This window comes from Arachis hypogaea, chromosome 17, assembly GCF_003086295.3.
Source record: "Arachis hypogaea cultivar Tifrunner chromosome 17, arahy.Tifrunner.gnm2.J5K5, whole genome shotgun sequence".
Classification (NCBI taxonomy): domain Eukaryota; kingdom Viridiplantae; phylum Streptophyta; class Magnoliopsida; order Fabales; family Fabaceae; genus Arachis; species Arachis hypogaea.
The window spans coordinates 101055780-101058782 of NC_092052.1; the positions used below are offsets into that span (position 1 = coordinate 101055780).

General features: G+C 36.9%; 1 protein-coding gene across 1 annotated transcript; it reads left to right on the top strand.

Moving 5' to 3' along the window:
- Positions 1–379: 379 nt before the first annotated feature.
- LOC112763559 (thioredoxin X, chloroplastic-like) lies at positions 380–1908 on the top strand. The gene is made up of 3 exons (XM_025809200.2): positions 380–610; positions 1008–1243; positions 1902–1908. Exons 1-3 carry the CDS (start codon positions 380–382, stop codon positions 1906–1908), a joined length of 474 nt encoding a protein of 157 aa, XP_025664985.2.
- Positions 1909–3003: the final 1095 nt, after the last annotated feature.

Genomic DNA, 3003 nt, shown 5'->3' on the forward strand with positions numbered 1-3003 from the left:
ATCGACGCATGCGCGCACGGTACGCGTGCGCGCACCTGGCTGATTCCGCAATGTGCGCGCGAGCGCCTTGTGCGCGTGCGCGTGCATGGTCGTGATCAATTCTTTGGCTTTTTGTGCTTCTCTCCACTTGCATGCTTCCTTCCTTGCTTCCTTTGATCCATGCCTGGCCTATTTCAATCTTGGAATTACTAGCAAACACATCAAGGCCTCTTATGGAATCAAGGAGAAATCAAAATTCATCAAAATAAGGCCTAAAATGCATGTTTTTACACTTAAGCACAAATACGGGAGAGATAACAAAACCATGCTAATTCATGGGTTAAATGCGAGAAAAAGGTCATTAAAATACTCTAAATTCAATACAAGATAAACCCTAAAAATGGGGTTTATCAGGTTTTCCTTTTATTCCTCCCAAACAAGAACTACATGTCCCAAGCTCCGCTATTTCCGTCAATTCACCGTTACGTGCGGTACCACCATCACAGAGATCAATGAGACACAGTTTAACAACACTGTTTTGAAGGCTGACCGTCCCGTTCTCGTTGAGTTCGTCGCTAAATGGTGCGGTCCTTGCCGTTTGATCTCTCCCACTATGGAATCCCTAGCTCAGGTCTCTCTCGACCTCCAAATTCCTTTTTCCTGAAGAATTTATCGTGCCGTTTTCTACTATCTGATAATATTAATTAATTTATTCATTAATTAACAATAAATAATTCTTCTTTTGATAACAAAATTTAGAGTGTTGGTTAGAGTGTTGTCTTATTTCATATGTCTCCATTGAATGAAACAAAAGTAAAAGAAACTAGTGTGAGTTTTTTAATAGAGAGATATTTGCCATGCTAGCAACACATACTTAAGCTTGGGATGATTTATAACCTTGATGAACCATGAAAGTAAGGACATGATTTTAAGAAATGCAACACATCTTGTCATATGAACAGAACTTCTTGCTGAATGTTCTTAAGGATATTCTCTCAAACTGAAATGTTTTGTATCATAAATTGCAGGAATATGAAGACAGATTAACAGTGGCGAAGATTGATGATTATGCGAACCCTAGGCTAATCGAAGAGTACAAAGTTTATGGGCTATCAACATTGATCCACTTCAAGAATGGACAGAAAGTTACAGAAAGCAGAAGAGAAGGTGCAATCACCAAAGTTAAACTCAAAGACTATGTGGATGCTTTATTGGAATCAATCTCAGTTTCGCAGAGACGAGTCGAAATTCTGTTTCCCTCTCGGTTTGTTGGATTTCTACAATATTGAGTCAATTGTATAACATAAGCTACAAATACAGGATGTTTTGTTTAAGTAAATTTGTGACTTTCTATTCCTTTTTGGGTTTCCCTTTGTTATTTGATTCAAGTGTATAAATTTCTTCTCCTTTGATAGAAGTGTAATTGATAATTTTGTTAAACAATCAAGAGGCTTAATGTAATTAGGGTTGTGAAATTTGATAATATTACAAAATTTTATTCCACAAAATTGAAAGCCTTAAATGAGTGATTCATAACTCTATCTGCAGCACCACTAGTATCCCCAGCACTGCTTCTTCTCTCATGAATGAAAATGATGTTTATACAAAGTTATAGACAATTGTGGAAGTAGCAAATAATTCAATATATTAGAAATGTAAGTATATATAACTCACTTCAATGTTAATAGAGCAGAGTAATAGATTGAAAAGCAAAAATGGTATGGCATAAATGTAATTGAAGTATTACAGTGATCATTGTTCCAAAAGAGAAATAACCAAATATTTAAAATAAAGATCTTATCGGACATGAACAAAGGCCATGCTATAGTATCTTAATCTCAAGGAAGCTTAAAAATAGACAAATTCATAGGGAAAAGGAACTTCTAAACTATTGGACTAATATTACGAACATTTTCTTACAGGGTGTAACACCCTTCTCTCTCTCTCTCTCTCTCTCTCTCTCTCTCTCTCTAATGGCAGTGCGAATCCAAAAACCGAATTCCTGTGCTCTTTGTCATCTCTTATTCTCCAAAAGGTTATGACTTTCAACTTCCACCACTCGTTCGGTTTCTCAAGCACCCACTTCTTCTTTTTCTTATACGCACGTCGATGCCCTGATCTCCATCTTCACCAAACGACCCTTCACTCCAGACACCCCTGAACTCACCCAAAACAAAACAAAACAAATTGAGCAGTTAACATTCACACACGCACACGCACACGCACACGCACACGCACACGCACACGCACACGCACAAGTGGTGGCTTACTTGATAACAAGAGGCTAAATATACAAATTCCTGTCCAAGGTGGCTTACTGGACTAATATATATAAGGACTCATAATTATTCCTATCAACCTTCTCACTAGTAGCCAATTCCTGTCCATTTGATCATATTAACAAATTAGTATATATGGCAAGAAAATTATTACGATGCTATATAAAATAAGTCTAACCCATGAAAGGAGTTTTACCCCCATTGGATTTATTGGATGCGACATTGTTGTTGTTCAAGTTGTCAAGTAGTGCCTGCCGCTTAATTTTGCTCATCATCTTCTTAAGGGGGTTTCATTCAAATATGTGTTGATTGCTTCAGCAGCTTTGCTCTTTTTGTTCCCTCTTATTTTTTTCTTTGCTAGTCATAATTTACTTTCAAGAGATGACCTTTTATGTCCAAAATTACTCTAATTTCTTTTGGTAATTCTTGAGGCTTATGGCTGATAAATTGTGAAGAACCATGCTGATAAATTGTGAAGAACCTGGGAGTATTTTAATGCAAGAATTTTTGAAGATAATTTACCACTGATAAATTCTCAAGACTGATAGTGAAGAATACTTAGGCAGTTAGGCTAAAAAAGAAGTTAACCATGCTTATAATACGTTGTTACCTTTGGAATAAGAAAAAATAACTCCCTTGGCCGATGCACAAGGGCGACGAGCGGATTAATGTCTGGAGAAACAGTTCTTGAAGCAAGATGTTTTAAAATTACTCTCAATGGTGCACCAAGGACAACCTCCTTCAG